General features: G+C 45.4%; 2 protein-coding genes across 2 annotated transcripts in view; one reads left to right on the top strand and one right to left on the bottom strand.

Annotated features, from left to right (window-relative positions):
* Positions 1–23598, bottom strand: part of LOC131761225 (myomegalin-like) — a 237054-nt gene that overhangs the window by 192283 nt on the left and 21173 nt on the right. The window lies entirely within an intron of this gene.
* Positions 1016–23556, top strand: LOC131757139 (neuroblastoma breakpoint family member 4-like). Its single transcript, XM_067025032.1, is given in 13 exon segments — positions 1016–1193; positions 2247–2451; positions 2874–3088; positions 4798–5274; positions 6269–6320; positions 7111–7325; positions 8862–8928; positions 9693–9781; positions 10873–10953; positions 12533–12775; positions 16492–16635; positions 16638–16718; positions 22181–23556. Coding segments are annotated over 13 exon segments (2349 nt in total). The 3' UTR covers positions 22483–23556.

Below are 23598 nucleotides of genomic sequence, written 5' to 3'. Positions count from 1 at the left end.
CGGGCCCCTGCCAACACTGTCCTGCAGGGCACCGCTGCTCAGTCCTGAGCTTTTCGATCTGCCGTGGAGCTCCAGCGTGGGGACCACATGCTCCATTGCTAGGAAGCAGGTCCTATTTCCCCTGAGTTGACCCTCGGAGGATGAGGCGAGAAATGTGCTGTTGCTGGTTCCCAAGCCCCTGGGGCGTTCAGAAGCAGTGCCACAAGGTCCTCTACCAACTACGCCCGTTTTGCTTAGTGCTGGGCCCGGTGGACCTTGGCTGGTTATTCCTCAACTGCAGGAGACGCCCTCTGCCTTTCGCCCTGCCCCACCAGGCCACATCTCTGACTCCTCCCAGACCTTCCAGCAGGGTCGAAGAACTTCATGACAGTGTAAAAGTTTCAGGTCTCTCACTTGTGGGAAAGCCTTAAGATCTGTTTAAAGAGAAGGTGGGGTCACTTCAGGACAGCCCTACAGAAATTAAGACCTGTTGGCAAACTATTTCTCCTGTGAATTTTTTTATACACAAAAGAAGGAACAATGAGAACTCCGCTTAGATATTTTTTGGAATGAGATAGGTAAGTGGTGTTAGGACATGTGTAGACAACTTAAGAGTGACTGCTAAGGGGTTGGTTGCTATCAGTAGTGACCTTCACAAGACCCCAGGCAGCCTTGTGTATTAGCATGGCCTAGGCAACTGGCAGGCAGGTGCCCCCAAGATTCCATTACTGCCCCCCCACCTACCAGTTCTGTTATTGCAACTCCAGACGGTAACCTAGCATGCTGGGTCCCCGTCTGTCACTCCTGTCTGAGTGTGAGCTACAGATGGTGCCTTTGGCTCTGAGCACTGTCATAATGAACCTTGTTTTTGCGGTTGCAGACCCTCAAGTTTCTCCCAACAGTAAGTTAAGAATTCCAGTTTCTGTCATCCCTCAGTCCTGGTTAAACTTATGTGATTTCACATGGTTTTAATCCATCATATGTTTGGGTTTCTTCTCCCCAGTCCCTGGCTCTACCTTTTCTGCCACATGTCACCATGGCAGTATCTCTTGGCCCTTGATCTGATCCGAGGGTAGAACTTACACTCACGGAAATCAACCAGGAGCTTCAGTTGTAGCTGGCAAAGAACAAGCAGGACTTCCAAGACCTCCCAGAGAAATTCCTTGTATCCCAAGCTACTGCCTACTCCCTGGACAACCAGCTGCAGAAATACTGTTAAGTCCTAGGGGACATGATCACCAAAGTGATGAATGATCATTGTCTCCCCTCTGAGAAACAAAAACTCTCCAGACTTTGACTCCTATTCCCTTTGTCATTTTGAATTTCATTCTGACCACAATCCAGGAAAGGTAGAAGTGGCTATTTTACCCTCAGTTCCCTGATAATGGGAAAACTCAGGCACAAAGAGTTGAGCCACTTTTCCAGGTTTGCGGTGAGTTGTAGGGTAAGATTAGAGTTAAAATCCCAGATATTGATTCTTGGTTCAGGCACTGAACTGCCTATTTCTCTCAGGAACAAGCTAAACTGTGTCAACTGGAACCTTTTCTGTTCTGTATCTGATCCTGCATCACTGTTGGCTAAATGACTGGGACTGATGAACTCCATCAGTTCAAGTTTCCCTGAGGTCCCATTGGCAAAGCCCTGTGCTAGTTACACTGGGGTGACAGGGTGGTTACACACTGGGGGAAGCAGGGGATAGCACCTGCTTAAAAGGAGCTTAAGGATGAGTCTGCTGCCCACTGAAACCATGGGCTACCTGTTTGAGTAGTAATGAGTAAATTCTGACAGAGCTCTGACAGTAGTCCCTGGCACAGTGTAACACAGTAAGTTCAAGTTCTACTATGTCTAATAACACAAACTTTCATAATATTTGGGCACATTTTTTTCCAGGTCCTTATGGTTTCATGTATTCTCTTTCACACAAGTGTATCCAGGTGAGTTTTTTACCTTTGAGATACTTGTTCATTACTGAAATCCCAGCACAAGGGAACCATCAGTCCTATAGTCCTAGGGGTCTTTCCAACTACACAGGAATCACCAGGAATGCCCCTGCTCAGTGTTTCACCTAAGAGGCTGCAAGTATTGATTAGTGGCCCAGGATTCAGTGTCAGTTTGCCAAACACCAGTGCATCTTGTCTAGTTACCTTCTGTGCCCTGGAGCTTCTGTTTCCTCAGCTCTAAAACAGGGAGTAACCAAATGCCATGCAGGTGGGAGGCTGAGGAATCAGATGTGGAAATCCCTGCGTAGAGCCTGGTACCGAGGTGACATCTGTCCTTGGGATGGACCCTGCCTCTTCCCTTGAAGGCAGTTACCACAGCAGCCTGTCCAGCTTTCCCCCGAGGCAGCATCTCTCTTTCCTCAGAGTATGAAGCATTTAAGGACATCATTGAATCTGTGCTGGGGGAGAAGCTGCTGTCTGAGGCGCTGAGGCTAGCAGAGAAGCTGGCAGAGAAGCCCACGCAAGCTGAGAGGTGAGGTAAGGAGGGCAGAGATGTTCATGGCAGGCACATGGCACAATATTTATAAACCAGCAGGAGAACACCAATTGGTGAGTTACGGACTCCAATTGTTATTCAGAGCCTCATTTACTCTGCTTTTAAAAACGCTATTGACTTAAAATCACATATCATGAAATTCACCAAATTCAAGTGAACAACTCAGTGGCATTTGGTACCCTCACAGCGTTGTGCAATCAATTCCTCATTTACCTTTAAATCACAACCCCCTCCTGACTGACGACACCTTGTCATCCATTCTTGACCCTGTCATTCTCATGGTTTTTTCCAATTCACACCAGCTGTATCTGTCCACACTCCTTGGGGATGTTCTCACAGAAATCCCTAATAGTGTGTCATCTTTGCATTTTAAAATTGTGTCTTCTGTCCCACCTTAGGACATGTGACATCCTAACTCGAAGTCAGGCACGAGAGCTGACCCAGTTACGGCGGACACTACGGGAAGTGAAAGATGACTCTGTCCTACTCCGGCAGCACCTCAAGGACCTGCTCACCCACAACGACCTTGACAACCACCAGGGGCAGGGCTTCCAAGAGCTGCTGTCTGAGAGACACAGGCTGGCAGAGCACCTTGCCCACAAGCTCAGCCCAGGTGAGGGGGCCACAGTACCTGATAACACTGAGCTGCTCCAAGGTCCCCTGCTCACAAGAGACTCCACACCTGCACTAGGAATGTTTTTTTATCAGCTTTCCTGTTTCATGTCCTGTTTGGGGCTATGATAGGAGCAGGACTGGCTGAGTGGGAGAACAGAGGAGAAATGCACAGGGTGGAGGGCATAGTATTCCAACTGTCTGATTCCTCCCTGATGAACCATGGCCTTTGGGGCATGAGGCAGCATCCGCCCAGTGTTAAAGCACAGAAAGGATGATGTGACAGGAGGCAGCTTGTTAGCGTGAAAAGAGCCCTGGACTAAGCATAAGCATGAAAGTTCCCAGGGTCCAGCCTGAGGGCCGTCTTTAGTAGCAGTGAGTGAATGATTGATTTTTTCCTATCCCAGTATCTGTTTCCTCTTCTGTAAAATGGAACAAATAATCTGTTGATGGTAGCTGTAGTGCTGAAATGCAGAAATATGTACAAATGCACTGCAGGAAAAAGAAAGCCCTTCACTGTGTGGTGCCAGATAAGGTACTTGATGTAGTCAGGCTCGGTGTTGGGAAAGTTGCTTAGACTGGACCACTTTCCATAGAGAGACTTTCCCTTGATAACCAACAGAAGCCACCTTGAAGAGCCCAGGATGTTCCCAGGTGGAGGGATGTGGGACATGGTTCTTCTCCTTAGAGAAAGGAGGGAATCTTGTGAGAGCTGTGAAGATTTATAGAGCCTGTGTCTTTGGCAGAATTTGTGGCAGGATGGATGATCCAGATGTAGAAGTCAAGATGGAAGGTGGACAAGTATGCAGTGATATAAGGGAGAAAGGACACTTTAAATGTTTGTCCAGTTTCAGGCAGAAGGTGTCATGATGGTGATCCTCTGGTTTAGTCAGACTGCCTGATGGATCAGAAATCCATGCTAGGGCAATTGTTTAAAGACAATGCATTAGAACTTCCGTACAGTACTAATTCATACGTAGGTATTTATGAATCTATGACCATGTGAGTTGCTGTGTTTGTAGTGAGTGAAGTGGCAAGAAGCTGACTGGATATTTCTGAATATGTCTGCAGAAATTCATGAAGATGAGGAGGAGGAATGAGCACAAGAGACACTCACGCCCAGGTAACAGTGAAGTATCAGGAGATGGTAATGGGTAGGTAAATTTTGGACAGGGTCACAGAAAGAACAGTAAGTGAGGTCAAGAGAGTCACAGATGCCAGATGCAAGGATAAGCAAAATTGCTGATTGTATTGATTTACTTCACTCAACCCACATGGAAATGGCCCTGTTAACTTGGTTGTCTGTTGTCTCTGTGCTACTTGTATGTACGACCCAAGGTGAATGCACCACCCTTAGGATTTCCTGCACACAGAGAATATCTATTCTCTCCTAAAGGAACTCCAAGGTGAGATAAATATCTACTCCTACACAGTTGTTTTAGGTCCTTGGGAGGAAGGTACCTAGCAAAGGAATTAGTAGAGAAGTAACCAGAAAAATTAAGCATCAGGACAACTATGTAGAAAAAAAATTGGTTGTCATGTGACAGTAGTAAGAGAAAGAGGCCTTGGAGGCCTTTCTATTCCTAAAAAGAAGGCATAATATCTCTGGGAGTCTATTCACTTGACTACTTTATCTTAAATTGAACATGACTTAGGACCACGTGGGTAGCATCTGGTATGGAAGTTCATTTGTGTTTCATGTTCCTGAAGGTACCATACTGGGATGGTTGAGTCTCACTCCTCATCAGACGTTGTGTGGCCAGTGCACGGAGCACCTGCTGGTCTCCCTCTCCTGCCCCATGGCAGCCACACTCTACTTCACGTACGGGAGGATAGTTCCTTCTCTCTTTAAGGGGACTGCCCTTTTGGTTTCTCTGACACTCCTGATGCCTCCCATCAAAACCAGCCAGGGCAGCTTGGGGTCGGATCCTCTTCGTTCAATTTTCTGTCATCCCTCTCCCACCTGGCACAGCGTGGAGCTGCAGGAGGTTGAAAAGAAGGAAGTGCCTCAGGAATCCCAGGATGAATGTGTTTTGACTCCTACAATTCTCCAAGGAAGTTCTGACTGCAACCAGCCTTACAGTGATGGCAAATTTGCATTTGATGAACCAGAAGTGGGCCCTGCTCCGGATGGAGCCTGTGGTTGCTCCCATGCTAAAGAGGATGAAATTCCGACCGATCTCCCAGGTAGCCTCCATATTTGTTCCCCACACCTGTGTAGACTGAGGAAGGTCATCTCTGAAGATAGTCCCTATAGACACATCTTGCTTAAATCAGGGAAAAGGATCTATTATGAAACACAGACATCAGGTGGCTCAGGGAGCCTTTATCCCTTTCTAGGCCCCAGTCATGCCTTTGTCACCCTGGCACCAGTGTCAGGCATTTGGACCCAAATCAGGTGTGACAAACTCTCATCCACCTTGGGTGGAAATCCACAGGAGGTGTTTGTCAGACCTAGTTTGGATCAAATGTGTCTCGTCACCTGCAGTGATCTAAGTTTTGGGGCTTTTGTACAATGTCCCTGCCCTTTCTATCCCTATCCAGACATAATGGCAGACTTGCATATATATTAGGAGAGGTTGTTTCCCTGCTCTCAGTGCCAGTCTCCATCTTCTCTATGTTGGCTTCTGTTAGCTAAGCAGTCATCCGAAAACCAGGACAGACACAGCTGTACCACTGCCTTGTTTGGTTGTCTCCATGAAGCAAGACTGGGCCCTGGCAGTCCCTTCAGCCTTGAATGGGCATGGTTTCTGTGTCACACCAAAGATTCTTTTTGGTTTGAGGGTTTATACAATTCATCCATCACTCTAGTCTCAAGTATAAATTCCTCTAAACCATAAGCAACCACATAATCTGATGAGACTAACCAATATTGTAGAAATGATTCTAGAAAATAACTCAGCTCGTTTTCTAGGATCACTGGGGAAAATATATTATTAACTATTTATACAGGCTCAGAACAAAGGATGTTGGGAGAGTGCTCTACCAGATCAATAAGAGAATTTCCCTGATGGGTCTGGGGTCCAGTCTAATTCTAAGACTTAAGTGTCCTGGAATGTCTCTGCTAATGTATTATGTTCTTGCACTGAGAATGTTAATGTCCTTGTGGTGTGTCACTGAGTAGGTATACGTGAGGCATGATTTGCTTATTGTGACCCACTGTCTCTGAATTTCTTTATAGACAATCAAAATGATCATAAGCAAGTGGATGGACAAGAGCCAATGTCCCCCAGGTAATTCTGAAGATTTGTGGGCTGTGAATGTCAATGGTGACAGCAGGAGACCTCAAATCCAGGGAAAAACAGAATTACTAAATATAACTCTTTCATCCATTCAGTCAACAGCCAAATATCCCTTTTAACAATGTTGTCTATTTTCATTGTGGTAGTTGTGTGGGTTTCAATTTATTAATCCTTCAAGTATAGTAACATACAGTGAGTTGACCCAGGTGAAATAGCCAAACTTGGGAGTTCCTGTAATCAAGTGTTCTCTCCTGTGTGGTTAACAGCAGGGTGAGATTCATATCGCCTGTGCCTGTTTGGCATCAGCATGTTGGTAGATATTTGATTGCAAGTGAAGAAACTAGAAGAAATTCATATTATAACAAACTATTGAGAAAATAGTTCCTGAAGGCAGAATATCTAGAGTCTGTAGTTCCTCAAAAGCTGTATTCACTTGGGCACTGCATATACAGATCAACACAATGTATGCAGAAATGTTGGAACCACTATGTTAGTCCTGTGTGTGTGCTGGGGCTCATGACTATAGCATGCAGGGAGAGTTCAGTCTCCTCCTTCAACAGCTGGTTGTGTGGCCAGAGCATCTGCTGGTCTCTCCCTCTCCCAACCCATGGAAGCCACACTCCACTTCACATACAGGAGGATAATTATTTCCTTCTTTAAGAGGACTTCCCCTTTGCTTTCTGTGTCCACTCCTTATGCCTCCCATCAACACCAGCTAGGACAGCATGGTGTCTGCTCCTCTTAGTTTAATCTTCTGTCATCCCTTTGCCACCTGACACAGCGTGAACCTACAGGATGTTGAAAAGAAGGAAGTGCTCCAGGAATCCCAAGATGAATGTGTTCTGGATCCTTCAACTCCCCAGGAAGGTTCTAACTGCTACCACCCTTACAGTGATGAAAAATTTGCATTTGATGAAGAGAAAGTGGGGTCTGCTCTGGATGGAGCCTGTGGTTGCTCCCATGCTAAAGAGGATGAAATTTCAACTGGTCTTCCAGGTAATCTGCATTATCTTTGTTAGTCTACTCTGAGAGAATTAATCCACTTAGATAGACTGTATGCTTACATATTGAAGCCTGGTTTGAAGCAGACTCTACAATTGCATTTAAAATAAGACATTCGGGCTTCCGTGGTGGCACAGTGGTTGAGAGTCCGCCTGCCGATGCAGCGGACGTGGGTTCGTGCCCCGGTCCGGGAAGATCCCACATGCCGCGGAGCGGCTGGGCCCGTGAGCCATGGCCGCTGAGCCTGTGCGTCCGGAGCCTATGCTCCGCAACGGGAGAGGCCACAGCAGTGAGAGGCCCGCGTACCGCAAAAAAATTAATTAATTAATTAATTAAGACATTCTACAAGTTAGTGAACTTTTCTCAGTTCCTAGTCTTGTTTGTCCCTGTGGCAAATCACTGGACCCAATGTGGACCTGCCAGACTCACATGTATCTCTACACTGTGGCACAGGAAGTAACTTTCAGGCCTCCTAATTTTGAATGTTTGTCTTTTCTTAAATGAAATGCTCTAATTTTCATTCCTGAGCAACGTCCCTGAGTCCCCTTACATGTCCGAGTCTGATGGCAGTCTTGTTTCTATCTTTGGAGATGTCACTACATTGATTCACTTCTGTCAACCCACAGTCTATTTCCTTTCATTGGTGTTATCTTGTCCAGAGTCTTCTGAAACCAGAACATAAGCCCCACGGTCATCCTTGGTACATTTCTCTGAAGAAAGGCAGGGTACCGAAACTTCCCAACCTGATGAACGGCCATTGTTTCTTTGTAGCATTGAAGATTCTTTTGTTTTGTCCTTTTTTTTTTTTTTTGCTTTTATAAATTTATTTATTTTTTGGCTGCGTTGGGTCTTTGTTGCTGCACGTGGGCTTTCTCTAGTCTACTCTTCGTTGTGGTGCGCAGGCTTCTCACTGCTGTGGCTTCTGTTGCTGACGAGCACAGGCTCTAGGTGCACAGGCTTCAGTAGTTGTGGCTTGCGGGCTCTAGAGCTCAGGCTGAGTAGGTGCGGCGCACAGGCTTAGTTGCTCCGTGGCATGTGGGATCTTCCCAGACCAGGGCTCGAACCCATGTCCCCTGCGTTGGCAGGCGGATTCTTAACCACTGTGCCACCAGGGAAGTCCCTGAAGATTCTTTTGACTCGATGGTGTGTAGATTCCACTCCCATCTAATCTCAATGTATAATTCATCTAACCCATTAACAAACAGCATTTCAGATAGAAAAGCCTGACTATTACAGCAATGCTCTAGGATGGTAGTTGGGTATTTCCCCAGGATCTGTGGGGAAAAGGATTTGTTTAGCTGTTTGCACAGACTCGGGACATAGGATACTTTGAGGATGACATATCATATCAAGGAAATTTGTCCAGTGGATCAAGAAGGAAATCCAGTGCCTTCTTATGAGGCTCTGTCTGGGGCCTCCTGGACTATTTCTCTCCCAATAGCCTGTTATCACACTGTGAAGATTGGCACAGGATTGGGCATTTGTGAAGGGGATTTGCCTGATGTAACTGTCCTGTTAATTTATTTGTAGAGAACCAAACTGATCACAGTGACCTGAAAGGACCAGTGGCTATTGCTACAGGTAATTTTGAATATCTGTGGGCCGTTAATACAGTGATGACATCTGCAGGTCTCTGGCCCAGGGAAAAGCAGAAAGTGCTGAATATAGTGTATCATCAATTTTCCCAACCACGAATTATCATTTTTGTAATGTTTTCTGCTTTCATTGTGGTACTTATATTGTTTCCCATTTCTTATTAACTTCTCAAGTTTGTAACCCAAGCCAGTTGACCCAGGTGAACTAAGTCAGAGTGATTTTTTTGCACTCACTTGTTATCTCCAGTGTGGTTTATAGAGTGAGATGCATATCTGTTTTCTGCCTGTTTGGCGTTAGCATGTATGTCATAGCAAGAAATGTAAATAGACCATAATATTATTATACCATGCCACAGTATTTAGAGAGGCCTCGATGGCATGAGATTACTGGGACACCAGAATACCCCAAAAGCTGTATGCAACTTGCCCGTTCCATGTGACACTCAGTGCAATGTAAACGAAAGGGTGAAAGCCACTGGTAGGTGACTCTATATGTTGTGAGTCATGACTGTACCATCCAGAGATAATTCAGTCTCTTTATCAGCTTGTTATTTGGCCTGAGCACTGAGCACCTAGTGTCCTTTCTATCTCCTGCCCCTGTGAAAAAGCACGCTCTGTCCCACACACAAAAGGGAGTTTTTCCCTCTTTAAAGGATCAGGCCCTTGGCTTGCTTCACCACTCCCTTAAACATGCCATCAGAACCAGATAGGACTCTAAGATTGCTGGTCCCTCTTGGGTTAATCTTCAGTCCTGCCTCCCCACCAGGCTCAGCAGGGAGCTTCCACAGATGGTAGAGAATGGTGTCCCATGGGATTCACTGGATGAATACTATTTGATTTACTCAGTTCTTCCTGGTCTGTAAGACTCTTTCTGGCCTTATATAAGTGCTGCCTTGTTCTCATTTGAGGAAGTGGTTGTCTCTTATGCTCGGGATGTAACCATTGAGTATTCTTTATCAATGTGATAAAACTCCAACTGGACTTCCAGGTAGACTCTGTATTCTTTGTATCCCACCCCTCAGGCAGTGCTGAGATTTGTCATCCCTGTGTACAAGCTCTGTAGACATAGTGATTTGAATCAGGTTCTATGATAGAGTTTTAAGCACAGACATCAGGTGGGTCAGGGAGCTGTGCTCTCTTCTTCATCCAGGCCAAGCCTATGGGTCAGGCCCCAAGTTAGATAATGGATCCAAGGCAGGTGTGACAAACTCACTTGCAGGTGTGCAAGTGCACAGGGATGACTCTCTTTTTTCCTGATTCCCATGAAATGTCTCTTCTTACATACAAGCCTCCCATTTTCATGCCCAAAAAATGTCCCTTGAATTTCTGTGCCTTTCCAGAGATGTTGACAGCCTTAACTCCATCTTTGCATTTGTTGTTTCCCTGGTGTCACTGCTGTCATCCCCAGTGTCTGTCTCCTCTAAGTTGGCTGCCTTAGTGAAGCAGTCATCTGAACACCAGGACATGAAGACCTCTACCATCACCTTGTTTGTATGTTTCCATGAACCAAGGCAGAGCCCTGGCATTTCCCTACCCCATGAATGGCCAAAGATTCAGTGTAGCAACAAACATTCTTTTTTTTTTTTTTTTTGTGGTATGCGGGCCTCACTGTTGTGGCCTCTCCCGTTGCGGAGCACAGGCTCCGGACGCACAGGCTCAGCGGCCATGGCTCACGGGCCCAGCCGCTCCGCGGCATGTGGGATCTTCCCGGACCGGGGCACGAACCCGTGTCCCCTGCATCGGCAGGCGGATTCTCAACCACTGCGCCACCAGGGAAGCCCCCAAACATTCATTTTGATTCAAGGTTTTGTAGATTCCATCCATCATTCTGCTAAACCAGCCAGCGTATGATGAGAAAAGCCTGAATATTACAGTATTCTGTTAGAATGCAGGTGAGCTATTCCCCAGAATCTGTGGGGAAAAGATGTGTTTAACTTTTTACTCAGACTTGGAAGAGGATACTGTGGTGAGGACCTACCAGGTCAGGGAGATCTTGGCTGATGGCTCAGGAAAGCAAACCAAGGCAGGTACATAGGACACAACCTGAGGCCCCCTGGAATATTCTTAAAATATCCTATCGTCCCACTGGTGATGTTTTTGTCCCCATGGTAGTATTGGATACTGGATTATTATCATACACAGGATCATCTGCTTAGTGTTTCTGGCCCTGTCTGAATTTATCCATAGGAAATCATACTGTTTTTGAGGAAGAGGAAAACCAAGACCTTATCTGTTCTAGGTGACTATGAAGAAACATGGGTCTTAATTCAGTGGTGACATCTGGTCATCTCAGATGCAGGGAAATCAGAAAGTGCTGAATATGCCTACTTCTTCCATTCTGGCAACCACAAAGCATCCCTTTTAATAATGTTGTCTGTTTTCACTGTGGTACTTGTATAGGCCCCTTTATGAATCCCTCTCAATTATAGTAACCTACAGCCAGTTGATGCAGGGGTACTAATCAGCCACCCGATTTCTTGCAGTCTCCTGTTCTCTCCTTTGTATTAAAAACAGCATGAGATGCATATCTGCCTCTGCCTGTTTGGCCTTACCACACTGGCAGGTATTTGATGACAAGGAAAGGAACAAGAAAAAAAAATTTGTGTCACATCTCAGTATTAGGGAAATTGGCCTTGAAGACACAGGACTTCTATTAGGACTTCCATTATGCTGCCAGAGCCTGTTCAGTTAGCTGCTACGTGTAAATTTCACCAAAAACTTATGCTATAGTTGAAGCCGCCTTTATGGTTTCTGAGGGCGTGTGTGATGTGACTGCTGTGTACTGGGGTAGTTCAGTCTCCTTCCTCCTGGGCTCGTTTCTGATCAGTGCTCAGAGCACCTCATGCTCAGTTTCTCCCCCTCCCTCTGTCTCCCTTTCCTTTGCAAGCACCCGACGGCCCCAGATAGGAAAGGATTGTTATACCTCCCTTTATGGGGACTTCCCATTTGTTTTCTGTGACAGTTAGGCAGCTAGCTACAGATGAGCAGCAGGGGAAGGCGGAGGTGGAGACTCAGGATATGTGAGCCAAACAAAGAGGGGCTGAGGGACAGGTTGTGGTCAGCACATCCTGAAGCATCAGGAAGCACGTGGCCGAAGGGGAATTCCCCGAGGCACGCAGGCGCAGTTTGAGCCAAGCGATAACCGGAGATAACCCCAACCTCATTATGTCATCATTATAATAGAATTTACATGTGGCTTCACCTCCTCCTCCCCTCCAAGGACTTTTCTTAGCGAATTTTGGGTAAAAACATGGAATTACGGGTAAAAGCATGCGCAGTATAACTCGTCACTCACGTGACGAGACCTTGTCACTGGATCTTAACCCAACTCCTACCCTTAGGTTCAAAGCGCTTATTAACACCCCGCGCCCATATAGCTGGGCTGGTTTCACTTCATAGAAGACAGTCCGCTCTCTCTCCGAGAGTGTGTCTATGCTTTAAGTAAACTTTGCTTTGAACTTATACCCAAAGTGTTAGTCTGCAATTCTTAGCTTATTATGACAAGGACCGAGATGGCTGGTTCAGATTCGTCTATTGACCTCCTTGGTTGAAACTCTTGAACACAATGCACACCAAACCCATAACATGACCGGTCCTTTAACCCTCCCATCAAAACCCGCCAGGACACCGTGTTCACGAATATTTGCTGTTTAATCATCAGTCCTCCCGACCCCACAAAGCTCAGTATGGAGCTTCTGGTGGTAGAAGAAAATGAAGTCCAGCAGGACTCACTGGATGAATGTGATTTGGCTGGTTCTATTGGTCATCATCTGTCAGACTCCTGTATGCCTTACAGAAGTGCCTCATTCCAATCGGATAAAAGGGAGGTCTCAATTCTAGACGTAAATGGTGAGTACTCCCATTATAAAGAGCATTAAGATCCTAGTAGGTCACGAGGTAGCATCTGTATTCTTTGTATCCAACAACCAGTACAGGCTATAAGCGGCATCCCTGTAAACAGGCCCTCAGACTCATGTTGATTTGAATTACTTTCTTGGATTTAATTTTTAAAAGGCACCAATCATGTGCCTTTTCATTCTTCTTGTCTCAGGCCGCCCTCTGTCACCTGGACCTCCCTCACCAGTGCAGGCATTCGGGATCCAGTCAGTCTAGAGAGGGGAACTGGAGGGGTAAGGGCAGGATCTCGGCTGCCACAGTTTCACCTGCAGGAATTTGTGTAACAGACCTGTTTTTTTCAAGATAAGGATCCTCATACTCATGAAATTATGTTGCTAATTTTATTTCTTGAAGTTTCTTACAAAGTCTCTGGCTTTCCACAGGTTTGCAGTCTGCTCCATATTTGCAGTGTCTGTTATTGTTCACCAGCTCCAGGCTTTTTCCCTGGGCTGCCTACCTCCCTCTGAAGCATTTACATACCAGATCCTGAATATAAAATTCTGTCCATGCCCTGTGATTTCCAGGAAGCCAAAGATCTGTCTCTGGTGTCCCATCCTTCAGAAATAGCCATGGTTCTTCTCCTTTGTGTAGCAACAATGAGCCTTCCATGTGTGGGTTATAGTTTCAATCGTGTGTGTAGCCTCAGTGGTATAATCTCACGGAAACTATCTGCAACCTGTATACCTGATAGGGTATTAGCCTAATTTATGAGTAAGATCCCCTTGGGCAGCAGTTCATAGGGCGTGTAGATTAAAACCTGGTTTGCGTTACTTCTTGGGCTATTTTTTTGACTTTTCTTCTTTGAGAAGCATTTGGATTGGACTATATCCGTCTTCTTTTATAATTAAATTGGCCATGAAAAATCGTTTTTGTTCAGTGTGTACCTTTTCACATTGGGACCATCCTCTTTCCTGTTTCCCGTTCCTCCTGAGGTGCAAAGAAGCAATGGCTTTCTCAGGATTATAGTAGTTCACAAAACAGAAATGGAACACATGGTTATTGTGCACGTGTTGTATAACCATGAACCTTACTAAGCAAGCTCCATGTGAGCCATAACCCATTCAGTCCTCGTGGGACACTCTCAGGTAGGTGTGTTATCTCATGGTAGAACTGAGGGCACTGAGACTCAGCAAGGTCCCTTCACTTGTCCAAGACTCCTGGCCACTGGGCTGTGGGACACTGGCCTCTCCTTGGCCTGATTCCCTGGCTCAGGCTCTGTCCACTCCTCTCAGCAGTCGGACCCATCAGCGACTAAGAAAGGATGTTTCTCACCTTTTCCTTTTTGCCCTGAACCAAATGATTTGAAACTATCTGAATCTTAAACACAAAGTGGCCAGACTGGCGCAGAGAACTCCTGTGGTCCCTCGCTCAGATCTGCCGGCTCCTAATCCATCAGTGCACTTTGTCCTGTGAGCAGAGCCGGCTGCTCATCCAGCCCCTCCAGGCGAAGCCACAGCTCCACGAGGCTCTCCGTGGAAAATCAGCCAGGGGTGAGAGGTCCATGTCTCTCGGCGCCTCCTGCACCCAGAATTATCTGCTCTCACTCAGGGTCCAGGGAGGCCTTGAATTTGGCTGTGCTGGTGCCCTTCAAAAGCTGCAGAGCTCTATCTCAGAAACACCAACAGCCAGGTCTGAGTTTCCATGAGGAGGAGAAGAAATTCTCAGACACACATCTTAGAAGTGAGATGTGTGTGATATGGCACAGCCCTGCCAGGCCATCATTCAGAATGGGCCAGGAAAGGCCAAATTCCCCCACACAGATGGGCTGAGAGGAATGAATGGGACATGTAAATACTACACAGATCCACCTGTGTCTGGGTTCTGATGATAACCTGAGGACAGGGTGGCTAGCTGTGATGCAGCCGCATGGGCACAGGTTGTCGGGTCTGCCCCATCCTCTCTGTACAAGGAGAAACCCTGTAGAAACCATACAAATGCTTGATTTTTAAATTACAACTTGACCTTGTATTGGAGGCTTCCGCACACAGTAATAATATTGGTCAGTACTGTCGATGTTTGATAAAATGTTTTGTCCTTTTCCCATGCAAATGCAAAGAATGTTCAAAGCAGAGGTCGACAAATAAAATTACATGATGAAATTACGCAGTGATAATTAAAAACAATCCTAGACATTGATTCAAAATCACATTGGAGAATGGGGATACCAGGTTTTGACAGTTCTTTCACCCACCAGATTTGTTAATTTAAGAGGTTTTACCCTTCAGCCCAATGTGAATTATCATAAAATCTGATTAAGTGTCCTAAAATTGATGATTAATGATTAATGAACTCTGCCTGGAAGAAATAGGAAGGGTGCGCTGGACTGAGAGAAGTGCTTGTGGAAAAAGGCCTGGAAGCTCAAAGAGGCTCCTGGTGCAGGGCTGGGGTCAGGAAGGGGCCAGCCGAGTCCAGGAGGATTTGTAGAAGGGAGCTGTGGGAAGTGATGTTGCAGAAGAAAAAGGGGCCAGAAGTCAGGAGGACTACAAAGGCAGATGAGGAGTTTAGAGTCTGTGTAGTAGAGGAGGGAGGATGAATTTCCACAAGCCGAGGAGCATGTGGTGCAACAGGATTTGGGGGTAATAAGACAGGTGACCTTTGGTAGTGTGGAGAGGACAGAATCAGAGAAAGCAGTTAGAAGGAGATTGGATGAATCATTGATGAGAGTCAGACATGGATGCTCTCTGGAAGACTAAATTGGTAACAGATATATGAGAGACATTTTAAAGAAACAGTTAAACAAACCTCGCTGAGGATGAGGATGTATGGGGGGAGGTGTGGGGGGGGGCCCACAGCAACGTGGAGCAGGTCCTGTGGGCCACGACCCCACCTGAGCCTGACCTGGACTGGATGAGGGTACTTGATACCTTTGGTTAGCCCACATTCTGAGAATATGTATTCATTTCATAGGAGAAATATCAAAATATTTGATTAGGAGCACTTTCCAGACCCCACCGGCGGGGTGTGTAATGTAAGGAGTGTGCATTGTTTCATCAATCTAAAGAGACACAAATTCTGATTCTGTAGCACTTCTGTACCTAAGCTTCCAAGGAGGGATTCAGGCCTCTACTACACTACTTCTATCTGCTAATACCGTCCATCCCCACGCTGCCCCATGTGACAATAGAATATACACATGTATGGGTGAGTTGAAAGGTAGACAAAAATTAAACGTAAGGAAGTTTGAAAGGTTCCAGAACTGTGAAACATTCTGTTAACTTGGTCCATATACTGCAGATTCTCAATTCCTTTTTCTAGTGGTACCTGAAGCCTTTAGGCCATACTTCTTCCCCTGGTCGTTTATTCTTGTGGGTAGATATCAACAACTCTTTCTCCCCCATGCCTTGAGGACTGTTTAGAGCCTTCTGTCTAGGCTACAGGACTAAGGCTAATAGCTGATAATAGGCATGACCTCATATGCCATCCAAAGCCCTCTAGATTCAATGGGTGATTTTTCATTTCAAGGATGTTGCAGCCTAGCACCTGCCATCTCAGCATGCCCAGGCACAGCCATAAAAATGACATCTCCTTCATATGCGTGATGTCTGCCTTTATTGTCTGGGTTATTGGGTGGTTTCACTCATAGGCATGGACATCAGAAATGGGTGTTCTGGGAGGGATTAGCACAGGAAAACTTGGATTGGTCCTACTGAACCCTCCTTTCCTTTCAGGTGACACCTGGGAGGACTGTCACCAAAGGCCTTTGAGTTTCCAAGGCCCAGGGGTACACACTTCACAAGCACAGCTGCAGAAAAGCACCCACATGACCAATTATCTGCAACTGCAGCTGGACCAGCATTTCGATTGTGGGACAGCAAAGCCACACTTGGTCTTTCCTCCACCATCTGGGGCTTTACTGCCAACTCTGATTCTGGAAGCCAAGGACCACTCTTCGTAGGTAAAAGATAAAAGGGGATTAGGAAGCTCTAGTTGTCTCAGGGTTGAGGGTGGAGGGGGCAATGGGGCCTCTCCCACGGCTGCTGTAGGTCCGGTTGAAATCTGTGACGCTCTAACAGAGTGAGGTGAGCAAGAGCCTGGATTTAGGACCAGCTCTGCCTCAGGCCCCGGGTTTGCAAACTCCTGATTGTTTAACTGGGCCAAGTTATTTATCTCCTTAGGTATTCACATCTCACGTCCCTCATCTGAACTCTTGAAAAATTATATCCCCATTCCATGGTTGTTGGGAATATTAAGCAACATGATGTCCAGAATGCCTGATCAGTAAAAATGGTTCGATAACAACTGTGAATATATAACATCTAACCATTGAGTCTTTCTGGTGCTTTAACACTTACAAAATGATTGCACATGCGTTGTTTCCTCTGAGGTAGAGCACTTTTTTGATCCCCACTTTCTCTGGGACCCATCTTCCCTTACTTCCTCAGAAAGGCAGGTTGGCCAGTATTTTCCTCTCCTTTCACCATCCACCCTCAAGTCCATTTTCCCCTGCTAGGTGCTCTCAGTAACAGTGTATTAGTAACATTCTGCAGCAATGTAGACCCTGGCCACACAACTCAGCATCGAGTTTAGTTTTCATATCCAGGTTATTTTCCTTTTTTTCCCTTTTTAAAATAAAGGGCCACCCTCACCCATGAGGTGTACTGATCTGTCTATTTTGTGCCACTCCATTTAATTCATCATCTTCACTCACCTCCATGGCCATGTCCTCAGTTTTCTTCTCCTTGGGATCCACCTCTGCTCAGACTTTCTTAAAAGAGCTTTCAAACCTTCACATCCCTTTCTTCTGGGACATGTTCATCCTTACCCTCCACCTCTCTCCACATCTGCACTGGAGCCTGGGGCTGCCTGGTGCTCACCCCTCAGGCGATGACCTCATCTGAGAAATGAGGAGAGACCCACGTCCTCAGGTGGAGGTGAGATAAGAAGGAGCACTCCTGTGGCACCATGGAGAGTCTCATAGAAAGTGCTCACGGAATGTAGGGGCTGCATAGCCCTGACAAGAGCCATTAGGTCTTGTATTTAGTTGTCTTCTCTTCCCTCTAGTCTCTCCTCTTCTTGTCCTTGGCTTCCCGCCTTACCAGCCAAGGCCTAACCCCACTGGCTCAGTCACTCTGTCTCCCGCTCACTTTCCACGGAGGCCTGAGATGAATCCAGGCTTCACAGCAGATTTTGCAGCAAAGGATAATTTTAATGCCCTTTATTTTCACACTCCTCCACCCAGTGATTCCTGCCCCCCATATCTAATAGCTCCTGTCACCCACCAGAGCTTCTCTCTCATTCTTCTTGTTTTTCTTTTTCCTTTTCCAAATTTACCTCATCAGAAGGATATCAGAATGGTCCACTCAGTATCTCAACACGCTCATGCATTTATTCCATTACACACACACACACACACACACACACACACACTTGTGTTGTTGCATTTTTATCATATCTTCCATGCCTTATTTAGATTGAGTATGTATACTTATTACACATAGTATGGATACATATATATGTGAAATATATATTGATGCACATTTGAAAATTTTTCCAGTTTCAGACTTCCCCAGTTCTTTTCTATCATGAGGTTTTCCTTCAATTTTGACTTTGCTTGATCTCTACAATCTCTTCCCTCCCAGCAGTACAACCTATGTCTGGCATGATTTTCTTGCCTTTGTCTTTTCTAACTAGGAACTCTTTTTTTTAATCAGTTTTATTTTTCTTGACTTTTCTTTTTTTTTGGCATTTGGGGACATGTTTGCCTGTGGCAGTCTTCCCGATACTGGGTAGTGTTAGGAAGATCAACAAAAAGCAAATATAAAAATGTCTCCATTGGGTTCAACTTACCATAGACTTCCAGATGGCCTTTCTTGTTTCTGGACACTTTCCTTACTTGATGTCCCTCTTGGGTGAGGGAGTAAGTCATAGTAAGATCATGAATAACAATGGATCCTGTTGGCTGTGTTTTTATCTTCAGAGCTCGGTTTGGATGCTTCCATTGGAATGAAGAACCCTCCCAAGCTGGAAGGTGAGGTCTTAGCTGCCAGCAAGCATGAGTGTCTGGTGTATAGCAAGATTAATGCCTAAGTGTCCTGAAACAGAAGATTATCCGAAGAAAACTGCTGTTCAGCAAGAGGAGACTAGCATGCCGATTTCCTGGCCTTCAGGCTTAGGGTACAGAGGTAATCACATCTGAGGCTCTTACATGCACTTCTTCCTTATTCTCTTTACCTAAGATTATAGCTCAGTCTCCCACTGTTTTTTCTACTCCTCGTTTGTTCACTCAATAGCTGATGCTACCTCGTCTGGTCTTTCCTCTGTTTTCCATGCAGGCTGCCACCCTGCCAGGCCCTTCCATCTCTATCTCTTGTTTGCACTCTGAACTCTGTTGAGTTCCTATAGCTGCTGTCCTGATATTCACTCTGACCTTTCCTTTTAGCCACAGGGAAGCCCAGATCCATGGTCCTCCTCATCAGAAGAGCATCATTTAGGCCACTGAACACATGGTACTTCGCCAGATAGCACACACTTTCTTGGTTTCTTTGCCTTAATCTCCCTTTCCCGCTCCCAAACTCCACTGCCTATTTCTACCAGGATCATGTGTTAATGAATCACGTGCATGTGGGTTGGCTTTTGGAGAACCTTATCTAGGAAAACCCTTAACCCTCAACTTCTGCACATGAATAAGAAGAAATGAAACAGGAAAAAGAGCCCTGATTACAAAAACTAAGTAAGAACCTGGTCATAGGTGGGAGTGCTGGACTGGCCTGGAGTCAGGTTCCCCTCCGCCCCAGGTGGGCAGTTCTGTGCTAATGTGCATGGGGCTTCCAGGGACTGACAAGCTGGCAGTAGGTAGAGGACAGTAGATGGCACCCTAAAGGGACGTTGGCCAAAAGGAGATCCAGAGGCCAGGTTTTCAAAATGCATAAAAGCATGAAGCTCATAGGCATTCAGACCTCTCCCCTTTCTTAAAATTACTCCTTCTACATGTTCAGTAATAATCCTGAAAAATGAACTCAGTTGGAATCTGAGGCCAAGGAATGTAGGAGAGCATTGTAGTGAATTAACTTTGGGCCAGATTTATGAAGACCCAGGGAGATACACAAAAATCCAATATAATCATTGCTTCAGACAAATGTAATTGAGAAGGCAAGTTATTTATATGAGAGTGTCAGAGAAAGACCAAAAAATCCTTAGGGCCGGTGGGAAAGAAGTCTGTGCTGGACTAGATGGAGAGAAGAAAAAGAATGGTGTGAAATAGTGTAGCTCTAGTGAGTAGTTCTAAATCATGCTATTATAAAATAAAAACTGGGTGAGTTTTTATCTAACATGAATGCCTTAACCTAATCCATTGAAATTCTGATTTTAAACTTCTGCAGTGAGGTTTGGGTATCAGTATTTTTAAAAGCTCTGCTAATATGCATCTAGGGATTAGAAGGACTATGGATCTGGTAGGATATCAGTAACCAGTATGGCAGTGTCCATTGTGTAGCTACTTCATTGTGTTCATTGTGTAGCTACTTGGTCTTTTGCGGTCCTCTTTTTCTTTTTTTAAATCATTCATTTGTTGAAGAAACTGAGTTGTTTGTTCTGTAGCATTCCCACAATCTAAATTGTATAACTGGGTGTACTTTAATAATTTCTTCTGTCCTCCATACTTTCTTTTTGGTGGTAGAATCTACAGTAGTGCTGTAATGTAATGAAAATGCAAGCCACATATGTAATTAAAATTTTTCTAGCAGCCACAGTGAAAAGTAAATTGTATAAGCACACAATAATACAAATATAATCTTCTACATAGCTAATTAATGCTACACATTAAAGAAATATAATTCTACCAAAGTTTTAAAGTTGTGTTTAATAGAAAAATATAGTGCATGTCTTCAGCTTTTAAGTTTACATTCACATGAATTATAAATTAAATATAATTAAAATCCACTTCCTCAGTCCTACTAGCTACATTCTAAGTATTCAATAGCCATATGTGTCCAGTGACCCCTATTTTGGACCTGGCTGATATAGAGACTGATGAGATTCACATTTGCTATCTTGGCAAGACTACCTCAGAAATGGTGTGTGCTCTCTGATCAGGAGGCACATCAAGTTCTGTGTGTCTCTTCTAATATTAGCAGCCCTCGGAGTTCAAGGCCTAGATCCATTAACTGATTATGTGGAGTAAAATGGTGATATTCCATAGTCATGTATTATTTAAGTGGAACACTTGTATAAAAAGAAACTTCCCTTAAATACTAAATACTGCTTAGTTACTTAGTGGTACTCTCTGTAAAGAAAACTGCAGCTTAATGAGCAATTCCCCAAGCATCCTCTGTGGTCACCAGTTAGTTTCTTTTATTTCTCTTTTTTTCCCCCCTGTGCTAATATGAATTCAAAGTTTCAAACACATTGAAGTATTTCAATTCATTGCAATATAGTCTTTACTGATACTCCAATTATCCTCTCTTTCGGCAGTGAAAGTGACTTTAGGCTAGCTCCTTCATCCTTTTGATAAGATTCTAATAGTCTTTGAGACCTTTCTTGATATCAGTATGACAAGGTGCTTCTGTCTCATCCTGAATATTTTCTGCCCCTGACCTGGACTCAGTCATTTCTCTAAGAATCTCTGGTTTCTTTTTATGCAAAACGTTATTCCCAAATCAAATTGTGTAACCTAAAGATTCTCATTGGAAATGGTTTCTTTCTAGACCTTTCCAGTGGACAGAGCTAGGAAATACATACTCATATTTGTATGTATTTATGTATTCACATATATTCACATTCATAATTCAAATTCAGAACTACAGGCTTTTTATTGAACGTCTATCTTTCATCTGAAACTCTTTTCTCTAATACCAGTATTTTTGTTTTTAAGGACACTGGGCGTAATAGAAATACAATATCTTTTACAGTCTCCTTTGCTTTCTCCCGCATTATACAGACAAAAGAATAAAGAAATACCAACAATGCCAATAATAACACAATTGAGGAAAGCAGTTTTTTAAATTTTGTCATAGTCCTGGGGTATATATATTGTGTTTTATGGTCTCTTTGGAGAGTTCTTATCCAATATGGTTGTTCCACAAAAGACATACACAGGTTCATTTGTTACATTGTGTTTTCAATGTCTAGAGGTGACATTTTAAAAGATTAATTTAATTTGATAATGATAAAAAAAATGAATGTGGTTTCCAACTCAAATCTAACCAAACAAGGCATATTCACTACAGTCTAGCTTTGACTTAAGATCTGCACGTGTCTCAAAGGCCTGGGTGGATGTGGGTCAGGGATCCCTGGTCTCCCCAGACGCCGGAATCCTTGGCCTTCCTCCTCCTTCTGGCTGAGCTTGGAATGAAAAGACGAGATTTCCTGGAGTCAAGGTTCAAATCTTAGCCTAACAGCGGCTTTTCTTATCCAATTTAGACTTCGGAGTGAGAAATTCTGAAAAAAAATTGGAACTAAGTGGAATAGAATCAATTAAAATTCGGAATAAAGTAGAGCACCTGAATACGATACAGTACTTCCCATCCAGGTCTGGAACCCTCGACCCGAAAGCTAAGACGCTGTCACCCTGGATGCTCAGCGACGTCACAGCCCCGCACCGCGACCCTTTACTCACAGGGACAACCGCGCAGTTAGTTACAAGACGTGCGGTGCGAAGCCCCCTCGCGGGGCAGGACTCAGTGGGCGCAGCCTCTGCCTTTTGCCCCCGAGACCCAGGGTGACCCGACGAGGGGGTGCCACCGGCTCGGTCGCTGCGCCCCTGGGCGGCGGGGCCGGGGCAGCCGATGGCCAGCGACGGGCAGAGTCGCCAGGGTCCAGCGGGGACGCCGCGGCCTCGTCCCCCCACCTGCCCGCCAAGTTCGCGTAGAGCGCGCGAACCGCGCCTCTCCAGGACGCTGGAGCGGGAAAGCACGTCCCATCTGAGGAGTAAAAAATCTCCTTCTTCTAACTTAAGAGAAAGATCCCACCGAGATTTAAACTCAGATCGCTGGATTCAGAGTCCTCACCATTACACCATGGAACCTTCTGCAGGCCGTTCCGCTGCTCCCACCGCGAAGCCAGGCCGCGCACAGCCCCGCGGGCCCAGGAGAGGCCTCCCGCCGGGCGCTCTCGTTACCCCGCCCCGAGCCCGCTTCCTCCGCGACGCCAGGAGGCGCTTGACTCTCCTGCCGTCGGCCGTCTCTTCAGGTTTCTACCTGGTGGAAAGACACGAAATCCATTCTAGACGAGCGATAAGGAAGTGTTTCTAGGGCTTCTCCACAGTCGACCTGCGCTCTGAACGATCCTAATTTTTTCTCCTGAGGTAAAATCCGCGCCAGGGAAAACAACTTTTTTCCTTCTTTTTCGCAGTTGCCCTCCTCCCGCTGTCCTGGGAGCGCGGCGCATCCTCAGCCTTCCGGACTTAGTGGGACGTTCTTTCCTTCCGATCGCGGGCCGCTGCCGGCTTTGCTTGGGCACAAAGTATTCTTTTCCTGTTGACAATCGGCTCGGAACCGAGGAAGCTATGCTTACATGGTAGCATCACCGCTATGATCGTGGATCAGAAACGCACTGAAAACAAATTTCATGCAGGAAAAAGACGTACCCAGGGTCGAAGAAATGCTCTTGCTCAGACCGCCGGAGTCCACCATACAGAAGAAGCGGGGGCGCGTACTGGGGAACTAAAAACTGTATGGAAAACAAAAACCGCGAAAACCACTACTCCAAGGCAGAGACTAAAAACAAGGCGACTGCTGCTTTTGTAATAGTTAATCGTAAAGTTGCTTAATTTAATCTTCTTGGAATTTACTTTGACTGTGTTGGGTTTCCGTTTCTGTGTGTATGTAGCGTTTTTTATT

Source organism: Kogia breviceps, chromosome 1 (assembly GCF_026419965.1).
Source record: "Kogia breviceps isolate mKogBre1 chromosome 1, mKogBre1 haplotype 1, whole genome shotgun sequence".
Classification (NCBI taxonomy): domain Eukaryota; kingdom Metazoa; phylum Chordata; class Mammalia; order Artiodactyla; family Physeteridae; genus Kogia; species Kogia breviceps.
The sequence above is the reverse complement of the archived record's forward strand: the minus strand, read 5'-3'. Positions and strand labels throughout refer to the sequence as shown.